Source organism: Lycium ferocissimum, unplaced genomic scaffold, assembly GCF_029784015.1.
Source record: "Lycium ferocissimum isolate CSIRO_LF1 unplaced genomic scaffold, AGI_CSIRO_Lferr_CH_V1 ctg78, whole genome shotgun sequence".
NCBI lineage: Eukaryota > Viridiplantae > Streptophyta > Magnoliopsida > Solanales > Solanaceae > Lycium > Lycium ferocissimum.
In genome coordinates this window covers 74414-98185 of record NW_026726948.1, presented here as the reverse complement: position 1 = coordinate 98185, position 23772 = coordinate 74414, and the positions used below count along the sequence as shown (strand labels likewise).

The following is a 23772-nucleotide window of genomic DNA, read 5'->3' as shown; positions in this document are numbered from 1 at the left end:
CAGAACTCAAACTCGACACATCTGGTTAATGATGAAGGAGTATTTACCACTCCACCACAACCTTTATTCGTTCGCTTGTTACTTCAAGTAAAGCAAAACGATGCATTGTCACAATTGAATATTGCTTTTGAGCTTTGAACATAATTTCTTTTTGTATTTACAGACCTAAATCACATCAAAAGTTTTGCTGCTTAAATGTAGTTTTCGTAATTTGACAAAAGCTTTTTTTAGTTTTAGAACTCAATATATTTTCCTGAAGCACCATTTTCGTCAGCATAAACTTTACATATTCAGAGGAGTATATAAGACGGCCAATTTTATTTTGCTTCAACAGTTTAGATGCCAAACACTTAAAATCTTACTTTATCACAAATTCTCAATATGTTCTGAAAGTTGACACTAGCTAAGGGTCTATCTTGCACACCATGTTGCCAAATTAAAGCTTTACTTTACTCTCCAGGGAACTTTTATTTTTGTAACAACCGAGAAATTTTTTAAGGCTAGCTCGCACATGATTTGAAACACGGTGGATAATGAACCATCCGTCTACCATTCTCAACTAAATTATTAGACTTTGTCTGCGGCAAAGTTCAAACTCATAACGTGCCCCTAAAAGATTAAAGTCATCTTATCTTTACTACTACCTTGTAGACAGCTCTTAACAATGCTTTGAATAGCAATCTTTTGTACCACATTCAATAGAGTTGATGGGAAAGCTTAATAGAATGACCAAGTTAAGCTCTTCGATTAAGCGAGTGTCCAACCAATCGCGACAAGCAGCCCTGCACCAAGCAAGTCGTAGTCCCAGCTTTTTCTCCTTCTATTGAGTTGGATTGTAATAGGAAAAGAAAAGAGAAAAAGTTTAAAACAACCCCATGGATCAGAGGAAAATATCTTATATTAAAATGAATTTGACCACGAAAATTTGGTTCATGGTTTCTCTGAATTTTTATCAGGGCAATAGTACATTCTACTGAGAATTCAAGCCAAAATTGAGTAGAATAATAATAATTATTATTTTTATAGTGGTGTATGAGCCAGCTTGCGCACAACTCGATTATTTTACCGGGTGCCTGCTACCTCCCACCAACCGACGTAATTAACTTAAGCAGGACAATATTGCGGTACAAAATTTTTCTGTCTGACCAACTCATGCATGTCATGGACTATCTTAAATACAGCATCTGGCTTTGCTAGCCTTAGAGCGTTTTGGGACATGACTCTGAGCTCATCTTGTCTGGGACCAAACCACTGACCAACTATTCTGGCTATCTCTTTCGGTGACCTTGAGAATTTCCCACATCCGTTCTCGACAACATATGGCACATTTCCAGCTTCCTGTAGTACATAAAACATATAAGGATAGGAAATTATAGGTTGAACGACTCCAAAGTTATGCATAACAGGAAACATCCGCATTGACAACAGAAATGAACCTAGATGAAAGAGGATATATTGGAACTTAGTTTTTCCATGTTTGGTAGTAGTAAACTTATATTCTGCTCCTAGGATGATCAAGACATCAATAAAAGGCAAGAGAAGCATTCAAAAGCAGTATGCGAAAAGGTTAAAATGAAATACTTACTGCAGGCTCGCAACCATTAGAGGTCGTTTGATTGCAGGTTAGGAGGTGATTTATTCATTTATTAAAACCTGTATAATTTGTACTAGTGTTTGGTAGCATTTTTTTGCTATGCATAAAATTCAACACACTAAATACGTTATTTGGTTAGCAATTTAGAATCCCGCATAATTAATACTATATGTATAAGTTATGAGAGAATCTATGTATTATTTTATGCAGGATAAAAGATAGAATAATTAATACATGAGTAACCAAACCCTAGATAACTTAACCCTGCATAACTAATACTTGCATTACTCTAACCAGCAACCAAATGACCCCTTAAAGTTTGGAAGCTTGACCAGGTCCCATTAGAAATTTTAGAATGATACCCCCCCCCCCCCCCCCCCCCCAACCCCACCGCCGGGACAAAGAAAGGAGGGTACAAAGAGAGAGAGAGAGAGAAACACTCTTTCATGTTACTTTTTGGGTAACAAATCTATCCCATCTGCTACCAGGAAAGAATGACGCAGAACAACTAAAGTGCAACTTTGGAAATGACTCTCAGAAATGAGAAGTCGAAAAGTGAACACAACATTCCAAGGAGGTAGATAGTTCACTATACTCCCAATACAGGAAGTACCGAGTAAGAACAAAACAACTGTAACTATGCTTCTATCCCAGATTAGTTTAGAATGAGTAAGAGCATATGTGAAACACTGAAACTGGAATCACAATCTCTTAAAGTTCTTCCTCATCAAAGATGGTCTATCATAATGAAGAGACGAATCATGGTTCTTCATGCAGTAAGCTCGTACATATTTAACAGACGTCTTGGTAGTAGCGGTACTTTCATCACATCTCACATTTGAAAGACTGCAGTTTTCTGTAAAATTTCACTATATAGCCTCTGGAGCCATATTATCTGCCTAACACAAATCCCCGCTTTCTAAAACTAGCAGCCCATACACCAGATACCATTGAGGAAAAACTTTCAACTACAATGTATCAGCATTTGGAGGCAAATGATCTTTCGTTCTTAAAAACAAAACTAGAGTACTTAGCCTTCTTCTTAGGATGCATCGTACGATATTAGTTCCTTAGATGGAGAAAAGCTGAACTCGCAAAGGGCACAACCTCAGTGGCTTAATCTAGATAGAGATGTAAACAACTGGTCTGGTCTAGGCCTAAATACCGGGCTTGGACTGGTTCCAATGTTTTCTCTGGCTAGAGAGCCAGACTAGACATGTACCCCTAAAAAGCAAAACATTTCAAAAAAATTAATTGGAAAAATACGAATTGAAGATACCAAGATGAAATCAACAAACTTTCTGAAAGTTGAAGATTTCATAAAAGAGTTTGGAAGTCAGTTGAAAAAAATAAAAATTCTTATTTTGTAGTATTTTATGAGATCATAAAATAATCACGAAACTTCCTTCAGAATCTTCAATGTGTAGGGATCTAGCAGCTCGGTTGGCTACCTGAACTTTCACCTTGTTGGTGAGAGTTCGAATCCCCACATCGTAATCTCCTCCCCCCTTTCCCCTTTCCCTATCCCCCATGTAATTTTTTTTTGTTTTTTTTTTAAAAGTAAAAAAATATTTTTTTTAAAAAAAAATCTTCAATGTTAATGATTTTTGGTGTTTGAATTTGATTCTTTTTGTAATCACTTCATTTGTTAAAGTTAATAATATTTTGAGGTTTTCTCCTTCAATTTTATGAATATTCCTCTATGAAGGTATTATTTTTCCAAGTCACAACTACAAAAGTTTTTAAAAAAACAAGGGGAAAAGGCATAAAAGCGCCCCAAAACATGTCCCGAACTAACCCAAATTTGGGAAAAGTTTGACGGTGTTTTTATGTCTTTCCAAAACAAAAAAAAACACAAAAAAGAAAAAAATAAAAACCAAGCCGTTCGGACCCACCAGGATACAGTCCAGCAGGCTAGTGGTCTTGGGCTTAGGCCGGTAACAACATTTCAAAAAATTTAACCAGCCATGACAGGACATGGCACACCTGCAAGCTGCAGCTTACTAAGGACATGACCCTAGATAGGATGATATGGAGGTCGAGGATTAGGGTAGAAGGTTAGAAGTTAGTCGAGCGTTGTCTAATTTCCCTTATCAGTTTTGTTAGTATTTCTCTCCTACTATGTTATTCTTCGATTTTATTATTACATGTTGTTTTCTTTGCTTTGGTTATCATATTATTTGTTGTTGCTATTGTCCTCATCTTCACTATTTTCAGCATGGCTTCTCCCTACTGTATTTCCTTTCCATACTTGATCTTGTTGTGTTTTACTTGAGCCGAGGGTCTATCGAAAACAACCTCTCTACCTTCACAAGGTAGGGATAACACGGGAGTACACACCACCCTCCTCAACCCCACTTGCGGGATTACACCGGGTATGTTGTTGTTGTATGACCGGCATAGTTAAGTTGAGACGCAGCCCAGGAGGAATAGGCCGGTATGGGCCCGTCTTAACGGGCTGGTATTGGGTGAGTTAGGCTCAATTGTCAGGTTTAGTAAAGAATAACTAATGGACTCATTAACGTCAATGCTCTGAAACGTCATGAAACATCATTCTTTACATCAATCTGTCCAACTCCACGGAGGATTTCAAATACTGGCGAAACTGCCAAACCTAGGATAACTTCTTAAGGCACTTTCTTCATGGCAAAGATCGAAAAACACAAATTTCCAACTTCGCCGAATTTATTGACCTTCAAGAAACTTACACAAGATTTTGTTGAAACAAAGAACAAAAAGTTCAAAACATGTCATTCTTTCCATTTGCTGAACTTTCACTTCCCAGCATAAATTTCGGATGGCAGTATTATTGAATTAATAATCTGAAGCAAATTACACATAGAAGCAGCTTCTTTTTTTTTTTTTTTTTAATGGTATACATTTCAAATGGAAAATTTGAGAGAGGTACCACAATCAGCAGTTTCTACTCCCTTGGATGACACAAGTGTTAGGATTTTCTAATTGAGTGCAAGACAAAAAAAAAAAAAAAAAAAAAAAAAAAAAAGAACTCCGAGAAAAAGAACCAAATAACATTGTGAATACTCGATATACCTGTCCAGCAATGTAACCATTAAGAATTATAGGCAGTCCACGAATCATGGCTTCTGCAATAGTCCCTGGACCAGCCTACAGACAACCACAATAATCAGAGTAGTATTCTTTTTCAGTTGTTTTAGTGAAGACAGCTAGAAAGAAAGTGACAAACCTTAGTAATAATGCAATCACAAGCTCCCATACATTCCTCCATTTTAGTGACAAACCCCTTTACCTGAAACGTGACATAGATACCCTAAGGACACGCATAAGTGTTTGAACATGTAAACCTTTAGTCAAAGATATACTACATACATTGGCAATTTGGTATTATATGTGAGTCACACTGACATGTACAGTAAATCTGCGACTCACATATAGCAAAATGTTACTCTAAATGGATTAAAAGGAAAACCACGGTGCTTAAAAGGTATGAAAACTTAAACAAAATTCCCCAAGTTAAAACATAAACGGACAATTACCGACATCCGTGTCTTTAGGAGCTATTTTGGCCATGCGAATTATTCACTTTTTTCTGGAATAATTTTTCATTTTATTTCAAAATCAGTGTTTGGTTATAAAATTTCCAAATCCAACTTGGAGTTAGATTTCAAATTTGGAAAAGTGCTCAAAACCTGCTGTTAATTCCAGCTTCATAAAATCCAAATAAACTGCTCTCTTCTTTCCTTTGCAAAAGTATAACCAAACACAACTCCATTTCAACTCCAACTTCATAAATTCCAAATAAAGTGAAATATATTTGGAATCTATGGCTAAACGCCTACTAAGTATCCATAACCAGCTTGTCTGTGGTCATTATTATTTGAGTAAAACTTGACAAGGATGGCATACAAATGATCTAGAAATATAATCATAGAAGTTCATGATACATGGTAATCTTAGTACACCAGTCAAATGAGAAAGGTGTAAAAGAAATTCAGGCGAAGATGAAGGTCTGATATCAACATTAGAATGCTGTGATTATGGGATGCCAAACTTACCACACCAATCAAAATGAAAGGAAAAAATAAAAAGGTCTAACAATTGAGTGTTTCCTAAGAGATACTCAACAATGTCAGAGAACTTTCAGATAATACACTAAAGAAATTAGTGTGAAAATGTAAGGCTGGCAAAGTTTCAGTGACTAATACTTGAACAGGAACTTTCCACTGCACTGAAGTCAATCTGTTGAAAAGCTTCTTATTGCGCCCACATATTACTAGGACCTGACCGATTGGCTCCCCGATAGTTTCATCATAGAGTGCATCTCCAAGTGCTCGAGCAGTAGCCTCTATTGGGCCCATTCCTTCCCCACCACCCATCAGTAGTACTGCTGGGAGATGATCCTCCATTCCAAGTTCCTTCCTCAGTTCAACCTAGAAGTGGATTAGAGAACAGTCTAAAAAGCACTGATAATATGAGAGATGGTGCAAAGAATATGAGAAAATATACGGACCCAACAGTAAGCTAAACATTCAGTCACAAGCGAATTTGAGAAAGTTTTTTACTGAGCACTGGAGAGAATTCTATTTACAGGTCCTAGATCTTTTAGTATATCACAAGTCCTTATTATATTTGGTCGCTCTACCACAATGCATCAGCAGATCCCCGTGTAAATTATCCAACATGGAGGATTAAGATCTTGTCACAGTTACACAGTATAGGAAACAAAGCAGAGGTCTTTGCAATCTGAAAGTTCTTCCCACAGAAGGCCAGAAAATTTTTACCACAGATAAGAAGGGAAATATTCTAGTTAAATTTAAAAACAACAGAATACTCTATCTTTCTTGAAGTCTAATTGATCCTGGACAAAAATCCTTAATATTGATCTTTCTTGAAGTCTAAATGATCCTGGACCCCTAGAAGGGGGTTTGGGGTCAGAAAGGTTTGCAGTGCAGGAATGGGAGAGGTAATGCTTGATAATTATTTTACCATTGAGATTTACCATAATTATGCTCCTGTTTGGCCAAGCTTCCAAAATCTGCTTATTTTGAAAAGTGCTTTGGTCAAAAGTACTTATAAAAAAGTATATCCATTAATTTGTGCTTGTGTCAAGGTTCCAAAAGCGCTTCCGGGAAAAAGATAAAGTTTTTTAGCTTATGAAAAACAACTTCTGCTACTATTCAAAAGCACTTATTTTGTGCCTAAAAGCATGGCTGAACATCTCAACTCTCTAAAAGAAACACTTTTGGCTCAAAAGCTTGGCCAAACAGGCTATAAGTTTATCAATTATGAAAGATGTGATGCATCTATAGCTGCTTCTTCATATCACATTTCAATATATACTCATGCAATATTTAGCAGCTGGGTGGTGCTTAACAATCCTTGTGAATTACTGAGCAGTTGGAACAGATCTAACACGACCAAAAGCCAAACAAAATGGTGGGATACCATTCCTGCATGCCCTCTGGTATGCTGGTGGACAATATGAAGAGATCAAAATGACTTGTGTTTTGCTATTTTATTTAAGAAGAATATGTAGATGATGCTGAATCAGTTTTAGATCTTATAGGTGCCCTAAAGGGATAAGATAGGGATACACTGAAGTTCTGGATTTGGCTACTGATGTACATACTTTTGCAGCACTTTATTAGTGCTTTTTTAGTATATTTATTGCCTTCTCAAAAAAAACAAATGCTTCCTACAATAGAATGTTGTCTGTTCTTTTTTTGACAAGGTAACATATTGTATTAATAAATCATCAACATAAAGTGCTGGAATCCAAAAATTTACAGCTTTGAATCTACATCCAAAAGAGTAAAAACAAGACTATCTCTAAATCCTATTTCATCTTACAAGGATCCTGGGCTGTCTACTATAGAAACAGGGTCATCTATATACTCTGAACTACACCAATAACAAAAACTTATAATGTAATTCATTTTAATCTTTTGCCAGGAGCTGCTATTGCCTTCAAAACATCTAGAATTTCTCTCCTTCCATATGGTCCACCAAATTACTGCTGGGACAATTCTCCATCTGTCTTTGTTTGTGCAGCCACCTCCCTCAGTATTCCAGCTTAATAGAGCCTCTCCGGTTCTTCCAGGCATAGTCCACCTAATACCCCTGAAACTGGTGAAGAGATTCCATAACTGACTAACCACTTTACAATGAAGAAACAGATGGTTAATTGTCTCAGCCTTTCACTCACAAAAAAAACATCTTGAACACATATGTATGCCCCTCTTCATGAGATTCTCCTCGGTAAGAACAGCTTCTTTCACTACCAGCCAAGTGAAAACAGTCACTTTGTAAAGGATTTTGACTTTCCAGATAAGCTTCCAAGGCAAAAAACCGATCTGAGATCCCATCTGATTCATGTCCTTATAAGCAGAACTTACTGTAAATATACCTTTGCTGTGACATTTCCATCTCAAAGTATCTTCTCCTTCTTGCAGCCCTTTACATTGATCTAAAGTGCCATAAAAATTAGCCAATCTTTCAATCTCCCAGTCTTGCATCAACCTTCTATATGTCAAATTCCAACCTTGATTAGACCACACTTCATGTAGAGTGGCCTCCTGTTGTTGATTCAAAATGTAGATATCAGGGAACAATTGTTTAAGACTACCATTCCCTAACTAATTGTCTTCTCAGAACAAAATCCTCCTGCCATCTCTCACATTAAAACTAGTTCTTTCCAAATTTCTTATTGATCCCCACAAACTAGTGCCATATGTGGTGTAAACTTCTTTTGTCTTCCAGAATCCTTCCTTTTCATATTTAGCTTGAATCACAGTGTCCCGTAGAGTTTGATCTTCCTTAGGAAGTCTCCAAGGCCATTTCATCAGGAGACTTCTGTTCTGCTTCCTCAGATTTCTGATTCCTAACCCTCCATGTTCCTTGCCCAGAATTAAGGTTTCCCATTTGACTAAATGGTAGCCTTTTGTCTCCTTGTTTCCTTGCCACAAAAAAATTCCTCCTAAGAGCATCAATTCTTGCCTCCACATTTACCGGAAGTGGGAATAGAGACATCAGATAAGTAGGTAAGGCATCCAACACAGAATTAATCAATACCAATCTCCCACCCAGAGATAAATAATTCTGCAATCTGTTCTCTCACTCCTCTATCATGTATAGTGTGGCTTGTAGAGGAAAATAGCACAAGAACTACTTAAAGACGACCGAACAATAGCATAGTGGAAATGAGAGGTTGGAGGTCCAAGTCACCAAGGAAGCAAAGTGATAACCAGCCACTGTTTGGGCAGGGCGTAGTGGGGAAGGGAATGGTGTTTACCATATCAAAAGGAGCAAATCCTTGCAGCCTAAATGATCTCTCTTAATCTGGAGGAATGTTCACACTTGTACTCTGGATATATCTATACACTCTATTTTGATGAAGCTGGATATATCTATACACTCTATAGTGTCAATATTGCTTATTGGCATCTTAAAATTCACCTATGAGATGGCAATATTCCATTCATACTCTTACACTCACTACAATTAGCAAGATCGTGCAAAATGCCAGAGTTTTGTTCTGCAACACTGAAACATGAAAGAATAGATCTGTTGGGAGTCCCATATCGGCCCAACAACCCCTCCTCCCTCCCCCCGGCACGGCTAAGACTGGACATCTGGAGCGTGGACGGTGTAAGATGGGGGGCAAAAATCATATGAATAATGAATTGGGATGGGCGTGGCTTTGATACCATGTTAAGATATGACACTTGGGCTTAATTCAACCCCAAAAGCTAGCTCAAGAGGTGACGATTGCCCAAGCCATTTAAAGAGACCACTTCAACAACCACCACCCCCACCCCCCTACTAACGCCCAGGGCTGGACATCTGGAGTGTGAACAATTTTTAATATGGGGCCCAACATCAGGTAACAAGAATTGGGATGACTCATGCTCTGATACCATGTTAAAGAAATGAACCTTGGGCCAAACTCAACCCTAAAAGCTAGGGGTTGAGTTAGGCCCAAATGTCGTATCTTTACATGGTATCAGAGCAGGCAGAGGTTCTGCGTTATCTCACCACCACCCATTATCAAAAAGAATTTTCACGTGTTTAACCCATGAAAAAAGAATCAGGCCCGCATATGAAGGTGGCGTGTTGAGAATATAATTAAGTAAATAAAAGTGTGCTCATTCTAATAGCTTAAGCTTTTTGATGAGATGGTCACACACTTCAACAAGATCAAATTGGGAAGTGATGAGAATAATGAGCCAATTCTTAATGCAAATAAACACCAATGCGTTGTGTTTAATAAAACATAAAAACAAGGACATGATACAGAAGTAAGATTGTGGGGCTCCCTATTTCCATGCACCCTGGGCAAGGAGAAGTAGAGAGGAATTACACCTACCTTGGGAGGAACCGGCTTCACAAATGAAGGTCGTACAGGAAGCCCATAAACTTTTATTTGATCTAGCTTGAGACCAGCTTTCAGTGCTCGTTTTGATACCTCTTCTGATGGACAGTAGCACCTAGTAACAAGTTTGTGAAACCTAAATATGCAATTGCAAAACAATATTAGTACAAGGATCAAAATAACAGAATTGTTGAACAACTATAAAATATACCATGTAGGATGGCAAGTGCTTAAATCTGTTATAACAGTGGTAAATATGATCTTCTTCAAGAGACCCTTGGACCTCAAAATGCGAAGAGGCACATGCTGCATTAGAGGATGTACACTGATAATAATATCAGGTTGATATTTCATTAAACCTTTAGCAACCTCACTGCACAAAGTAGGAGAGAAGGCTTGTTATACAACTGAAGCTGCTACAAGAGAAAATAAAAGTTAGCCAGCTTATATATATAAGCTCATAATATTAAGAGATGAATTAAAAGAAACGACTAATTGAGAAATAGGGGAAACATAAGTAGAAAACTGATAGTATCATACCACGATTTTGTTACAAATTTATCCATTGTTTCAGTAGTTATAGCCTTGAGAAAAGCAATGACTCGTGTTGATTGGTGTAAGGTTACTGTTGACGAAATAACTACTCAATGTGGTAAAGGCACTAGGAAGATAGTTTCTTTATCCCAGGATAAAACTACAGTTAAAACGCTTTTGAGTGTTCATAGTCAAGATAAGCGGAGTTTCTTTACCGCAGGATAAAACTACAGTTGAACGCTTTTGAGTGTTCATAGTCAAGATAAGCGGAGATGAGAAAGTTGATCGTCCTAAAACCTGACTGGTTGCCAGTTGACACACTCAAATATATGGCTTTGACTCTGTGACGTACGCTCAGCCACTTGGACCGACCTTAGGCAGGCACCCCTCCAAAGTCCATAAGTATAATGGATGTGATATATGGCCTTGACTATTATGATACTGTATCTCCACTAGGCACTAGCTAAATGCATTGCCTTCTATCCTTATTTCTAGGGTAGACATGGTCCACTGGCACCTCCATCAATTTGATCTTCTGTGTTAAACTTGTCAAAAACCTTTATATCAGAAAAACTTGTCAAAAACCTTTATATCAGAAACCACTAAGGATTGTTGATTTGGAGTCGTCCAGATCAATGTGTAGATTTATATTGCTTCAAATATCGTGTTTCACGAGAGAAAAAATACACAGCGATAGATTGTCACTTTATCAAGCTAAAGATTGAGCCATGATGCACTATTACGAGCTTCGTCAATTCAAATGACCTTTTCTTATACTAGTGGTATTCGAACTAACTTGCACGCACCTTGAATATTCCACCTGGTACCTGCTACCTCAAACCAACATATGTACTAGAAACTCTGCCCACCAAAGCTTAGACAAATGGGAAGAAATCACCTAGTATTATTTTTATCTCTACTGGAATTTGGACCAAGTCTCCAAGGTTTGTACCCGCTTCATTGACCACTAGGCCACACCCTTGGGTTCAATTCAAGTGCCCATTTAGCAGCTATCCTCAGATAATCGCTCTGAAGTTCCAAGATCCAATACCCTCACACCAAATTAGAAGCATACAATATGTACGCTCCATCTTGGGGAGTGTTAATAATTGTAAAAATTATGGACTTTAAGCCTAACTCAATCTCAAAACTTAGCTCATGAGATGAGAAGTAATACCATATAAGTAGATAATTTACATTTTTTTTTTTTTTGATAATTAAAGATTTTATTGAGAAAGTACCAAGTTGGTACAGAAAAGTACAAGACCAAGCAGCAAACTCTTTAATCCATATTACATATTATCTCCTAGCAAGTGTAAAAAGTCCAAATACTTCTCCATCCTATCTATAGTACTGCTATTACACCAAAATTACAGATTTTTAATGCATTTGTTTTGTACTCTAGCAATCTGTAACTTCTTCCCATCAAAGCATGCCTTGTTTCCACATTATGCAATTGGGAATAGTTCTCCATATTGGTTTAAAGCTCTTTTTAACCTCCTGAAATTGCCACACTTCCAAAAGGTTACTAATTTTCTCTTGTAACCCCGAAGATATGCCCATTATGCAAAAGAAAAGTTCCCAACATTGCAAGAAAAGATGTTCACCCGTTTCCTCCTCTGAATTGCAGAAATAGCATTTTGATTAGGAGAGACCAAATTGCTAATGACTGCCTTAAGTCTCTCTGCGAGCAATTTAGAAACGATTTTGTAAACACTCCCCAACAGATCGATCGGTCTGAAATCTTTAACCTCCACCGCTCCTTTCTTTTTGGGACTCAAAGCAATAAAAGTGCCATTCATACTTTTGACCAAAGAGCCTTTTTTATAAAATTTATCCACAGTCCTCCAAACATCCATTTTTACCATACTCCAGCATTTTTGGAAAAAACATAAGTTCAAACCATCAGGGCCAGGAGCTTTATCTCATCACCTCTTCCGGTTCTTCCATTGTGAAAGGCCTTTCCACCCATTCCTCTTCTTCCTCTGACAATTTCTTTATTCCTTCATACTCCCAGATTGGTCGCCATTGTTCAGTCTCACTAAACAGATTCTTATAGAAATCCAAGATATGAGCATTTCTAATTCGATGATCCTCCACCAGATCATCTCCAATCTTCAATTTATCAATATTATTAAATTTTCTATGAGCATTAGCCTGCTTATGAAAGAATTTTGTATTTTTATCCCCTTGCTTAATCGACAAACATCTAGCTTTCTGCCTCCAGGAAATTTCTTCAGCTTTTGCCACTTCTTCTAACTGCATCTTAATGGCTATTCTTTCTGTCTCATATTCTGCTTGTTGCTCAGATAATATTCCTTTTAATTGATTAAAAAGGACCATATAAGGAAGATAACTGCTCATCTCCTCAACCAACGTGAGATACTTGACATCCCCTGCACACCACGGGGGTTGGACATCTCAAGTGTGCTAAATTTAACATGGGCACCCAACATTGCGTAAACCAAGAAAGATGATGTGTCCAACTCTGATACCATGTAAATAAAAAGGACCTTGGGCCTAATTCTACCTAACAACTAGCTCATCAGGTGAGGATAACCAAAAACCATACAAGGAAATAACAATTAATTCCCTCAAAAAAGACTATTAAATGGATGCACATAATCTTCATAATTATAGATTACTCTATACAAAATATTCCTTAAGTGTCCCACATTGCCATCAACGGACCTTTGACTTTAACAGTGAGAAGCACCAAGTAAGCACACAGTAGTTTAGAATTTAGAATAGAAGGCGCTCCAAGTTGGAATTCAATAGATTTTGTGTATCCATCTTTTGATAAGATTATGGCTTCCCATGGGGTGAAACAATCCAACTTTGAAACTTGAATACTCCATAATACCTTACTTCATATTGCTCTGCCATTTTTTACAGCGGATGATTGTTTTTACCACCACTTTCTTAAAACATAATCGATCGACATAAATTGCACAAACCAAAACAAAAGGAAAAACACCTAATCACTTAAAACTGATGGATGATGAACAATTAAGGATGCCCTGGTAATGGTCCTTGAAAGCTGAAATAAGACCATAAGAGGTGGCTTGACATTGAATGATAAGCAGCTACTCGATACAACAAATTTTCTAAAGCCACACGTGAATATGTACCAATGTTCAAGTTCACATTCTTGATTCAGTTAAATGCTAATCGAAAGGGATGCAGAAAGCAAACACATTAAGCCTGATAGTGATATAGTGATATAAAGTACATCTAGCTCTCAGCACATTTGAAATAGAGATGCAGATTGCTAGTTGCTGCATAGACTTTAACAATATTCTTAAAGAATACTATACCAAATATTCTTAAAAGAATACTATATCATTGATGCTAATAGATTAAGGGACTTACATAATCCAACTAAATCAAAGAAGTCATTCTTACCGAGCAATAAAAGTAGATGTAGCAGCAAAATTAGTTTGATGAACTAAACGAGGAGCAGTAGCATAATATGTCATTCTCCACAGAGATCCATGTTTTACTAAGAAGTTGTAACTCCGTGGCAATTGGTTGAAAGGCCAGGGTGTATGTTCCGTCCACAAATCAGTAACGAACACCTGCAATGCACCCTCTTTAAATGGATATACTAAAATCAACATTACTCATATGTCTCATTCTTTATCATATAAAACACGCATAAATCTATACTTATTAGCATACCCCTCGCAGCAAGTTCAACCAAACCCAATACTTCCAGTTCAGACCATATATACATATAAATACAAACTTATACTCCCTCCGGATCAAAAAGAGTGTCCGGTTAGCCATTTGCACACCCCTTAAGAAAATACTAACTCCTAGAAAAAAAATAGGTAATTTGAATAAACTGCCCCTAATTAAATAGGTATTGGGATTTGATTACATAGCATTTAATAGGGGCAAATATGAAAAAATAAGGTTAATTCTTTCTTGATTTGATAAGTGGACACTCTTTTTGACTCAAGAAAAAAAGGCTAAGTGGACACTTTTTTTTATCCGGAGGGAGTAAATGATTATACAAACTCCGAACCCACTGGCTCTAACAGCTCTTGGATGGTTGTTACATATCGTTTAATAAAGTATAGTATTGTATCGTACTGTAATATAATGTACTGTATTGTTTTGGTGATTACAACGTTTGGATAAATTGTATCATTTCCCATCATTACCTAACGCCACACATCAGCAGCCTGAAGGATAAACCTACAATATTATTTAAAAAGTAAGGTACTAGGTAGAGTTATTATAAAGAAAAGATAGGGTAAAGGAAAAACTATGATTATTAAATAATAAGGAAATGCAAAATAAGAAGAAAAAAGGATAACAACGCGACCACACCCCAAATCAGTCGTTACATAAAATGAGACTTTTCATCGTTACCATAGTCCTAACGATGGACTTGACGGTATACAATAAAAGTTTAAGTAACACTCAAAACAAACATTGTATTTAAAGTAACAACACGATACAATACAATAGGTAACAACCATCCAAACAAGTTCCTTAAAAATGAGGAAAATGACTTCCCTAACGAAAATAAGGAAAACAAGTTCCATAAGTGAGATTCCCCCACCCAACGCCCCCACCCCGAACTCCCACTCCCCACCCCATCCCACCCACATGGTATTTTGCTAGATTACATATAAATGCTCTGGCATACTATCTTTTTGTTTACTTACCAATCACTAGAAAATAAGTAAGAAACCACTTGTTTTCCAAAAAAAACATTTTCCATGGAAAACATTTTCCTTCATACCAAACCCACCCTAGATGGCAGATCGTCTGTGCTTATTAGGTGAGAAGTCAAATAGGAGTCAAATAAGGTAATGACGCGACCACACCAAATTAGTCGTTATATAACGATAGACTTAATGATATACAATAAAGTTTAAGTAACACTCAAAACAGACATTGTATTTAAAGTAACAACACGGTACAATACAATAGGTAACAACCATCCAAACAATTAGGTGAGAAGTAAATAGGATTCCATTAAAAACTGATCTGATATTTATCTCCAAATTCTTCATTGAAGGCAGCCCTAATAGCTTCAGCAGAAGCTCTATGACCCCCACCAGTATCACTCATCAAAATAAGCACCTTTTTCGGAGGTTCCGATTCGATACCATTAACAAGTATTCCCTCATTCTCCAATACTACACTCCCCTCTTCTCTAACCCCATTTCCCTCTCCACAATGAACCCCACTACCATCTGAGGAAAACCCAAGACGTATTTTCTCACAATGGAATCTAATAGCCTTATTAAATTGAAATAGTGCTCTACTAATACTTGATGAAGCACTCCTACTACTAATACTCAAACTCAATAAAGATGCAGCCTTTGGCTTACCTGTTACCCTAACCTTTTTATGACCACTCTACCCCGTACCCTACATTTTTATATTATATGGTTGATGTGCAGCATTTTATAACGATGGGAAACGATACAGTATATCCTAAATCCTAATATCCAAACGTTTTATCCATCAAAACAATAAAGTACAATATAATACAATACGATACATTATGAAACTATGTGTAACAACCATCCAAATCGTATATCATCTAAGCTTATTAGGTGAGAAGTCAAAAAGAGTCAATCAAAAACTGACCTGATATTTATCTCCAAATTCTTCATTGAAAGCAGCCCTAATAGCTTCAGCAGAAGCTCTATGACCCCCACCAGTATCACTCATCAAAATAAGCACCTTTTTCGGAGGCTCCGATTCGACACCATTGTTAGGTATTCCCTCATTCTCCAATAAACTCCCTTCTTCCCTAACCCCATTACTCTCCCCACAATGAACCCCAACCCCAACTGAGGCAAACCCAAGAGGGATTTTCTCACAATGAAATCTAATAGCTTTATTAAACTGAAAAAGAGCTCTACTAATACTAGATGAAGCACTTCTACTACTAATACTCAAACTCAATAAAGGTGCAACCTTTGGCTTATTCTTACAATTCTTGGAATCAAAATACAAGTAATTAGACAACAAAGTTGAATATGCATCTACAGTAAAGTTACTCTTACTATTACTAACTCCATTAAACACAAAAGAACCTGTTTGAGATACAAAACCAAAAGGGTTGTTAGGTTCTTGAGTTACAGAAGTGTGTTGCATCATTTTTTTCTCTTCAAAAAAAGGTCAAAATCAGTGGATAATCCAAAAGGGTATTTCCATATAGCAAAAAAGATTGGATTTTTTTTTTCTTTTTTGGGCATTAAAGAGAGAAAAAAAAGGGTGTCACTAATTAATGAAAAAAGCCAAGCCAAGTATGGTGAAGAGAGAGTGTGTGTGTATGAGAGCCACAAGGAGAGGATTTAGTGGGAAAGATGTACTAATATGCTGAGGAATCTCTTTCTTTGATTTGAACTGCTCACATGACAAAAGCAAATGCTAACATAAACTACAAACCAAGAACTAAGGGCCTGTTTGGTTGGTTGTTAAAGTCACGTGGGTATTGGTAATGCACGAACTGATGTAGGGTTCTCTTGTACTTTGATTACAGTACTCTCTGTTTTAAAATATTTGTCTTACTTTTATTTTTAGTCTGTTTAAAAAAAATGTTTCTATTCCTTTTTTGGTAATTCTTTAATTTTAGTTTTTCACGTGGCATGTTTAAGACCATAAGATTAAAGGACATTTTGGTACATTCTGTATGTCTTTAATTTAAGACCACAAGATTCAAAAGTCTTCTTTACTTTCTTAAATTTCGTGTCAAGTCAAAACCAAATAAATATTTTGAAACGGAGGGAGTATTAATTTGTTGTAGTTACTATTCCTTTTCTCAAAATGTTTTGTCATGCTGTCTTTAGTATTTTACTGTTGCCTCTTCACCTCCGTTATTTCTGTTACGTACTGTTTTGACATACTTTTTCTTGAGCCGATGGTCTATCAAAAACAATCTATTTTAGGGGTAGGAGTAAAATCTGCGTACGCACTACCCTTAGGGGTGTTCATGGTTCGGTTTGGATCGGTTATTGGTTAAAACCATAACCAAACCAATTTAGTCGATTTTTAAATGTCTAAAACCATAACCAAACCAAGTAAAATAATAACCACCGGTTTGGTTATTGTCGGTTTGGTTCGGTTTTTCAATTTATGACTAGCGTGACAATTCAAATATTCTCTCTTTACATTCTTCAAATTTCTTATGAAGCTCTTTTTATCACAAAATTTCACAAGGGCGAACTTTCTTGCATATTGAGGGAAAGACATCTTGATAAGCAATGTAAAATGAAAAGAGATAGTAGAGTTTTTACTTTTTACCCTTATGCTTACGACTTATTAGAGTTGGGCTTGGATTGTTGGACTTGGACATATTCTTTTAAGACATGGGCCTTAAAAATAAGTAGACCAAAATTAAATTAATAATTAAAAGGTATAAAATATCTTTAATTATTTATGAAAAGTTAATATTATACATATAAATAATTATAAATTTTATGTATATAATTATCGGTTTGGTTCGGTTATTTATTCGGTTATTTTTTACTATAACCATAACCAAACCAAATATTATCGGTTTTTCAAATTTAAAACCAAACCAAACCAAACCAAATGTCGGTTTTTTTATTCGGTTTGGTTAAATTTTCGATTTGGTTTTGGTTTTGGTTTTAACCAAAACTGTGAACAGCCCTAACTACCCTTCTCATACCTCACTTGTGCGATTACTAATTTATACGTGTTTTAATTATCTGATATTATAGAATGATAACCAAACACATATGTAATGTACCGAATTTTATATGAAGTAACTGCCAAACAAGATATTAACTATACTAATTTTAGTATATGAATAATTTCCTTCCTAACTAGCAACCAAACGATCCTTAAGCTTATTTTGTAAGAACTAAGTTGGCCGACATTAAATTGAAATCAAACTCACTACGATTGGTTGGTGGAATTCCCAAATGTGGGGTCAATGGATAATTGAATATCCATTGGAAAAACAATACTGGATATGTTGCACATGCTCAATATATGTAATTTACATTTCTTTAGAAAGGAGAAAAATGAGAATTGAGCAATATGTGGTCGGACCCTAAACAATATTTTTCAACTTGAAGTCGTCCTAGGTTATGCTTGGAGCACTAGTAGTGCTTATATCAATTCTTTGGTCAAATTAACACTCCGCAATATTTTTCACGGAAAAGGGTCATAGCACAACTATTTAATTGAGTATAATAGTGAAGACAAGAAAAGTTTAGATGTGAGTTAATGATTCATCAATGTTTAGAGGGACCCATGGCTATGAATAGTGGTAGGTTGATTAGTGGTGGGATTTTAAATAGGGAAAAGGGTCAAAAATACCCCTCTACTTTGGAAAAAGGGCTAAAAATATCCTCCGAACTTATTTTGGGTCAAAAAATACCCCTCTCATCCTTAAAGTTTTCAAATATACCCCTGTCTTGACGGAAATTATCCCCCAAAATAACCCGAAATCATTTTTTAAACCCCCTCCATCATTTAAATCCCGATCCAACTAAATAATAACCCATAAGATCCCCTTTATTCCCCCAATACGTAGGTTTGAAGTTTGAGGGAATTGGGGGAATAAGAGATCTTGTGGGTTATTATTTAGTTGGATTACAGTTTAAATGATGGAAGCGGTTTAAAAAATAATTTCGGGTTATTTTGGGGGATAATTTCCATCAAGACAGGGGTATATTTGAAAACTTTAAGGATGAGAGGGTATTTTGGCCCAAAAATAAGTTGAAGATATTTTTTAAAATTTTTCCAAAGTAGAAAAAGATTTTTCGAATTTTTCCCTTTTAAATAAGACAAAATAAGTGTTGAAAGTGGGAAAACTATTTTACTGCAATTCTCCAAATTGTTCAACTCGTGAACTGTGTCCTTTTATTTTATTTTATTTTATTTTTATTTTTGTTATAGTTTACCTTCTTTCTCTATTTACTACAATGCAGAATAAATGAACTGGGCATTACCACACGGGTTATAGTCATGGCAATGGTGATATCAGTGATATTGCTACTTGTTTTTGTCGGAGTTCTAGTCCTGATTTATATCTGTGTAGTAGACTGTGATTATTGTTATTTGGGATTAGATCATATTTACTACTAAAGAGTATTGAGATACAACTTCTACCTTTTTAAAAGAATTATGAAATCAAGGTTCAGAATGTTAAATTTAGTTTTAAACCTAAAATTATAGGATTAGTTTGCCTAGATTAATTTGAACCATTTATTTATGGTATTGAATAGATTGAGGCTATTGGAGATTGTTTGAAGGAAATTTGACACTTCAAGAGAGGTTGTGTTCCGGTTATAAGGCAAGTGAGGATTAAACTCTTATTTTACTTGCTTTTCATAAAAAGCATACGGTTTGTGTTGTGTGTATGCATTTAAACCATTTAGTCCGTGTGAGTGGGCAAGTATGATCTAAATTGAATAATTTTCAAGTATCTAAAGTAATGACTGTATGAATCCTTTAGCATAATTTCGCTTAAATAGATACTTGCTGTATATGTAAAGTTTTGAATTGGTATTGATTGGATGTTTGTTCCACTTTATCATATCTTCAACGGGACATACTCTAACAGGCCCCATTGGGTACGGTTGGAGGTAGATGCTAGACTTATAAATGACCCGGGTAAGATGTGGGTAAATAATGCCCACTCCGAAAGATGGGGTAAGACATGGACAAATACGTACCGTGTCCCGTGAGCATAGATTCAGATTCAGTTTATTTCGGGGTAGATGCCAGAATTATAAATGACCCGGGTAAGCGGGTAAATAATGCCCACTCCGGAAGACAGGGTAAGACATGTACAAATACGTACCGTGTCCCGTGAGCATAGATTCAGATTCAGTGTATTTCGAGGTAGATGCCAGAATTATAAGTGACCCGGGTAAGATGTGGGTAAATAATGCCTACCTTGGAAGATGGGGTAAAACATGGACAAATACGTACCGTGTCCCGTGAGCATAGATTCAGATTCAGTGTGTTTTATGTCTTGCTTGTTTATGCTTCATGATTTCAACTTCAGCTTTAGTGTTTGTATATATTTAATATACTTGTACTCTTTAAGTGCTTTTATGCATTATCAGGGATTTCAAATACTTGGCCCAGAGGTAAGCTGAGAGTGTCGATGATCTTGTTGGGTCTTTTAGACTCACGCTTGTTGATGTTTGTATGTGTGCAGGTGTGGTCAACGGTGACCAGGAAGCCAATACCTGATTATTCCAACTTTCTTCAGTCCAGTTCAGTCGAGGTGAGCTACCATTAGATCATGGCGGCCTCTTCTTCTTAAGCTGACTTAGTAGTATTCCGAACTGCGTCTCGTACTCTTGTATTCAGACTAGTAGTTCCACGACTTAGACATATTACGGGGTTTATGTGCAGACTCAGTATTTGTATTTCGCTTCCGCACTCTTCTTTATATTATGAGACATTGAGTAGTATTCATTTTATTCGTTAATTTTGTATGATTAGCTTAGAGGGTTCGCCTTATGGGTAGAAGCTCGTCAGGTGCCCTGTCACGTCTTGAGTGTCAAATTTGTGTCATGACTTGTACTTTCACGAATAAGCTATATTTGCCCTTCGTTGTACTTTTTTGGATAAATTTGCCAATAACATCCAACTTTAGAGCCATATTTGCCCCTGTACTCTATTTTCAGGCCATATTTACCCTCCGTCTATTAAATTCTCATATTTTCTCTTGTCATCTGACTTTAGGGCCACAGGTTCTTAGTTTCTTTAGTTTATTAAGTAATAAAGGCAAAAATTTGGCTAAGTTCATTTTTATGTATTTCATATATCGTAACTAATTTTATCTGATCAGCTTTTTAATCTCAGTTTCAAATGCTGATTGATTTATTTTAGGAAATAAAACTTGTCGATGTAAAATGTATCATTTGGAGTAATAATTTTGAAATTTACAAAAAAGTTAAATTATTGTGGAAGAATAACGTTTTGAATTTTTTATTCACATATATTTAACAGGCACAATGAAGGTTAAATTACACTGGATTGTTGTTGTTTAGTGAAGGTTAAATTAGAATGCGCTAGCTGATCCTCTGAGATTTGGACTATTTATTCAATGCGATTAGTCTCCGTCAAAACGATATTTTTTTTTTTGACATATTAATCAAGATGAAATCCTTTAGACTTTTCAAGTAGTAACGTAAGTCATTTACCGAAAACCAAGGAAGAATGACAAATTTTATTCCTTAATCCTGATTAATTATAATTAGGAATGGCAATAGGGCAGGTTAGGGGGGGGGGGGGGGCTTGCCCCGCCATATTAAGGTTTTGACCAACCCTACCCTGCCCCGTTTAGCTTTTCCAAAAACATTGTCCTGCCCTGGCCCCCCCCCCCCCACCCTAACCCGCCCCATTTATGTTATCTTCCCTTTCTCCTCTTTATTTCCACTTTGTAGCATGTAATTTTTTTAAACTTATTTTGATATATTTTTTAATACTAGTACTGCAATTGCTTTTCTTCAATGCAATTTATTGACTTTGTAACTACTATTTTTCCAACTTGGCCTACATTTTTTGACTTTATAAATGCTATTTTTTCCTACAAATTGCTCTTCGTTTAATTATTTAGTACAATTTTAATGCAATGTGCAGCTAATTAGTACCTCTGTTTCCTTACTCTCGTTTGATATTTGAATAATGAGAAAAGGATGACAACAAAAAATTATGATATAGAGAAAGTATAACTAAACCCATAGGCATTTAGTTTTTACTAAAATAATCGGGGATTTGCTTGATGGTTTATGATTGTACCCATCTTCATGCTTCTGTCAATCAATCATTAGTATTCATGCTTCTGTCAATCAGCATTCTCAAAATATCAGTGAGTATATGAGTCTCATTTCGCATCATTTCACCAACTTTTGGAAATTATTAAATTACTACAAACGAAAGAAAATGAACAACAAAAAAACAGAATAGGAACAAACTCATATATCGAAGTGGGAATTGGGGTGAATAAAATACGCGGGTCACCTGTTTTTACCTGACCCACTTTTAAACCCGGACCTTACCCTGCCCTGCCCTAACCCATTAAAAGTTTTCAAAAAATATTATTTTGCCTTGTCCCCTGCCCCGCCCCACACCACCCTATTTAAATTCTTCCCTGACCGCCCCATTAAGAGTGTGCCCTGCCCCGCCCTGCCCCAGTTGCCACCCCTTATAATGCTTTAGTCACACTTAATTGCTAGAAAAGGGTTTAAACTCTAAAGTACGATATTCCATGATCAGAGGAAAGAAAGAAGAACAAAAGCCCAAATGAATCTTGACAGAATTGAATGATGCAGAGGGGAGTAGAAAAAAGAAAAAAGAAACCTTCAAAAATTATTGATGGGCAAGGAGTTTAACGGACGGAGGGTAAATATGGCCCGAAAATGAAGTACAGGGGCAAATATGGCCCTAAAGTTGGATGTCAAAGACAAATATATCAAATAAGTATAACGAAGGGTAACTATAGGGCAAATCTGACCCTTTTCCGTATTTTTTATTTGTATAATAGGAGAGTATGAACCAACTTCAACTTGCCTGTACTTTGATTATTCTACAAACTACGTGCTACCTCATACCAACATAGGCATTGGGTGACTCTGTTCAAATAGCCTCGTACATATGAAACGAAATTACCTAGCGTTTTCGCCTCCGTAGAACTTTGAACATGAAACCTCATAATTCTCAACCTACTCATTGATTACTAAGTCACACTCTTGGGTGTAACCCCCGCAAGTTAATATAGTTGGCTTACATAAAAAAAAAAAATAACGACATTTACAAATACCATCCAAAAATCTTTGTAACATTAAAAAAAAAAAAAAAAAAAAAAAAATCATCTAATGGTTTAAACTTTTGGTTCTCTCAGTTTAAAGATGACTCTGTGCTTACACAAAAGAGTTTAGAACACCAAACACCATCTGCTTGAAGTTCAGTCAATGGCCAAACTTTAACTATATGTGCCTAAAGTTCAAGCGAAAATGTTTAAACTTCCATCATAATATTTGAAGTTGTTCCAAAATGGGTAGAATTGAAAGAAATTTCAGTTTGGATATGGCTTAAAAGACGGTCCCAAAATCGGCTATCTGTGCACTTCGGCCTAAGTGCAGGATCAAGAAAAGAGCTGAACTAATATTAGGTCCTTAGACAGAGACCTGACCAACCATTATGAGTTTACATTATAGAACCTTTACCATCAGCATATTATATGAAATCAAAACTAGGAAATGTTGAATAAAAACCTTTTAGAAGAAAGTAGTATATTGACCAAAAAGAAGAACTCTCTAAAAGACTGCCT

General features: G+C 36.2%; 1 protein-coding gene across 2 annotated transcripts; it reads right to left on the bottom strand.

The window, feature by feature from the left end:
• Nucleotides 1-880: 880 nt before the first annotated feature.
• LOC132045737 (probable monogalactosyldiacylglycerol synthase, chloroplastic) lies at nucleotides 881-16862 on the bottom strand. 2 transcript variants are annotated; one of them, XM_059436313.1, is made up of 9 exons: nucleotides 16092-16862; nucleotides 13884-14056; nucleotides 10156-10317; nucleotides 9939-10080; nucleotides 5779-6003; nucleotides 4800-4862; nucleotides 4646-4720; nucleotides 4503-4551; nucleotides 1095-1338 (listed from the first exon to the last, which is right to left on the bottom strand). In XM_059436313.1, the coding sequence occupies exons 1-9, from the start codon at nucleotides 16605-16607 to the stop codon at nucleotides 1229-1231; spliced, it is 1515 nt and encodes a 504-aa protein (XP_059292296.1). In that variant the 5' UTR covers nucleotides 16608-16862; the 3' UTR covers nucleotides 1095-1228. The 2 variants fall into 2 exon arrangements, with proteins under 2 accessions (XP_059292295.1, XP_059292296.1); XM_059436312.1 differs by lacking the exon at nucleotides 4503-4551 and having other exon boundaries at nucleotides 881-1338; nucleotides 16092-16858.
• Nucleotides 16863-23772: the final 6910 nt, after the last annotated feature.